The sequence below is a fragment of the Vitis riparia genome, chromosome 12 (genome assembly GCF_004353265.1).
Source record: "Vitis riparia cultivar Riparia Gloire de Montpellier isolate 1030 chromosome 12, EGFV_Vit.rip_1.0, whole genome shotgun sequence".
NCBI classification, from domain to species: domain Eukaryota; kingdom Viridiplantae; phylum Streptophyta; class Magnoliopsida; order Vitales; family Vitaceae; genus Vitis; species Vitis riparia.
In genome coordinates, this window is record NC_048442.1 from 7235992 (window position 1) to 7238746 (window position 2755).

General features: G+C 39.2%; 1 protein-coding gene across 1 annotated transcript; it reads left to right on the forward strand.

The window, feature by feature from the left end:
- Positions 1-823: 823 nt before the first annotated feature.
- LOC117926141 (anthocyanidin 3-O-glucosyltransferase 2-like) lies at positions 824-2553 on the forward strand. Its single transcript, XM_034845218.1, has one exon. It carries the CDS (start codon positions 951-953, stop codon positions 2379-2381), a length of 1431 nt encoding a protein of 476 aa, XP_034701109.1. The 5' UTR covers positions 824-950; the 3' UTR covers positions 2382-2553.
- The last annotated feature ends 202 nt before the right edge of the window (positions 2554-2755 follow it).

Here is a 2755-nt window from a genome sequence, read left to right on the forward strand (position 1 = left end):
ACTTTTTGTAGTGGAGGCCTGGAGGGGACCTTCTCATTTCAAGGATCCATGATGTGTCATGTTGACGTGGCCGACAATAGCATATTATGTTGGGAAACTTCTCAGAATTTACTTGGGCGAATGCGAATTAGTCATTTTAATTATATATATATATATATATATATATATATATATATATATATATATTCTTAATCTAGAACCACCCTTATTGGCCTCAATCTTCAAGCTACCCAATCGAGAAATCAGACAAGGCCGACGAGTACAATGACGCTTAGATTGAACCAGCAAAGCCATGACATCAGCTTCTTGAAATGAGAATTAATAAAAAAAAAAGTTATAAAAATATAAAGAAAAACTTAATAAATGATAAAAAATAATAATACACATGTAGAAGTGATTTATTATCGGATATAAAAAAAATGATGATATATAAATATTTTTTATTTAAAAATATTGATAACTTATTTATAGATTTATATTTATCTTATATTTAATTATCATATAAAAGACATAATAAGGTAATTAAAATTAATTAATTTATATTGATTTTATTTTAATTAATTTATAATATAATAGGTAAAAGATATATATAATATGAGTTGCTTTTATGATATTAGATCACACTTTTCGTAGTGGAGGGGAACCTTCTCATTTCAAGGGTCCATGATGTGTCATGTTGACGTGGCCGAAAATAGCAGATTATGTTGGGAAACTTCTCGGAATTTGCCTGGGCGAATGCGAATCAGTTTATATATATATTCTTAATCTAGAATCAGACAAGATCGAACCAGCAAAGCCATGACATCAGCTTCTTGTCCTCCAAGACTACTGAGACATTATGAAAAGATGTTGATAACCGGTTCAGCCACAAGTATAAAGCATCACAAAACGCCACAAAGCCCTCAAAACATCCCAATACTTTTAGTCTATGCGGTAACTGCTGGTTAGTGATGAAGCAAACTGAGCTAGTCTTCATCCCAACTCCTGGGATCAGTCATCTTGCGGCTACAGTTGAGATTGCAAAGCTGCTGACTCAACGAGACCGCCGATTCTCAAGCACAATCTTGATCATGAAGTTTCCGTTTGAGTCCAATATTGATAGTATGACCACCGACTCTGATTCCGTCCGTCTCGTCACACTTCCTCCTGTAGAGCTCAGCTCCGGACCGAGGCCGCCTGTTGTCTTCTTCTCTGAGTTGATCAGAGCTTATACACCACTCGTCCGAGACGCCGTCCGCGAGCTCACTCTCTCCAACTCGGTTCGGCTCGCTGGATTCGTTATTGATATGTTCTGCACCCCCATGATTGATGTGGCGGATGAGTTTGGGGTGCCTTCATATCTCTTCTTCACTTCCGGCGCCGCTTTTCTTCGCTTCATGTTCCATCTTCAATTCCTCCATGATCATGAGGGCTTGGATTTCAATGAGTTCAAGGACACGGATGCTGAGTTGGAGGTTCCGAGTTATGTTAACTCGGTCCCAGGTAAGGTCTTCCCTTCTGTGGTGCTTGACAAGGAAGGCGGTGGGACTGAGATGATTCTGCATCACACGAGGAGATTCAGACAAGTCAAGGGCACTATTGTAAATACATTTGTTGAGCTTGAGTCACATGCTATTCAATCATTTTCTGGGTGTAAAGCACCGCCGGTGTACCCTGTTGGACCCCTGCTCAATAACCATGTGAGATCTGGTGGGGCTCAACAAGATGCTAATGCCATCATGAGCTGGCTGGATGATCAGCCGCCATCGTCAGTGGTATTCCTGTGCTTCGGGAGCAAGGGAAGCTTTGGTGTGGATCAAGTCAAAGAGATAGCACATGGGCTAGAGTATAGTGGGCATCGGTTCTTGTGGTCCCTTCGCCAACCTCTCCCAAAGGGTAAAATGGGATTTCCAAGGGATTATGCAAATGTTGAAGAGGTTCTACCAGAGGGGTTTTTACATCGGATGGCCGGAATCGGAAAGGTGATTGGATGGGCTCCGCAAGTGGCGGTTTTAGCCCACCCTGCAATCGGAGGATTTATATCTCATTGTGGATGGAATTCTACGTTAGAAAGCATATGGAATGGTATTCCAATAGCAACATGGCCATTGTTCGCAGAACAACAAATGAATGCGTTTCAAATGGTGAAAGATTTAGGATTAGCTGTGGAAATTAAAATGGATTATAATAAGGATAGTAGTTATGTTGTAAGTGCTCAGGAGATTGAAATTGGATTAAAGAAGCTAATGAATATGAATAGTGAGGTCAGGATGAAGATGAAGGAAATGCAAAAGTTAAGTAGGACGGCCATAGAAGACGGTGGATCCTCGCACTTTTCCTTGGGACAATTTATTGAAGATGTGATCATCAACATTTCATGCAAGCAACAAAGTGGGACCTAATGCATAATATAATAATAGTGTGAAAGGAAGAAGCCCATCGTAGGCTCTAACTATGTTATCACACGCTCTCTTTCAATGCTCAAATAATTTATACGATGAAATCGAGAAATTTGACCTTTATCATTTAGCATATTTTTTTAAGAAAGAAAAGTTGTACTTGAACTCCCCTTCATTTTTTTCTCTCATATTCTTTTATCGCTTTCTAAAATATACAAGGCATGGATTTAGTCATATGCCGGAGCTCAAGTAATAAAATCAACTGTATAATTATAATTAACAAGCCACAAAAACTAAAATCGCCATCCCAAATGCTTCACATTGTGAATCCAAAAATAGTTGATGTCTCTTTTCCCACAAGCCGCAAACAGGAATTC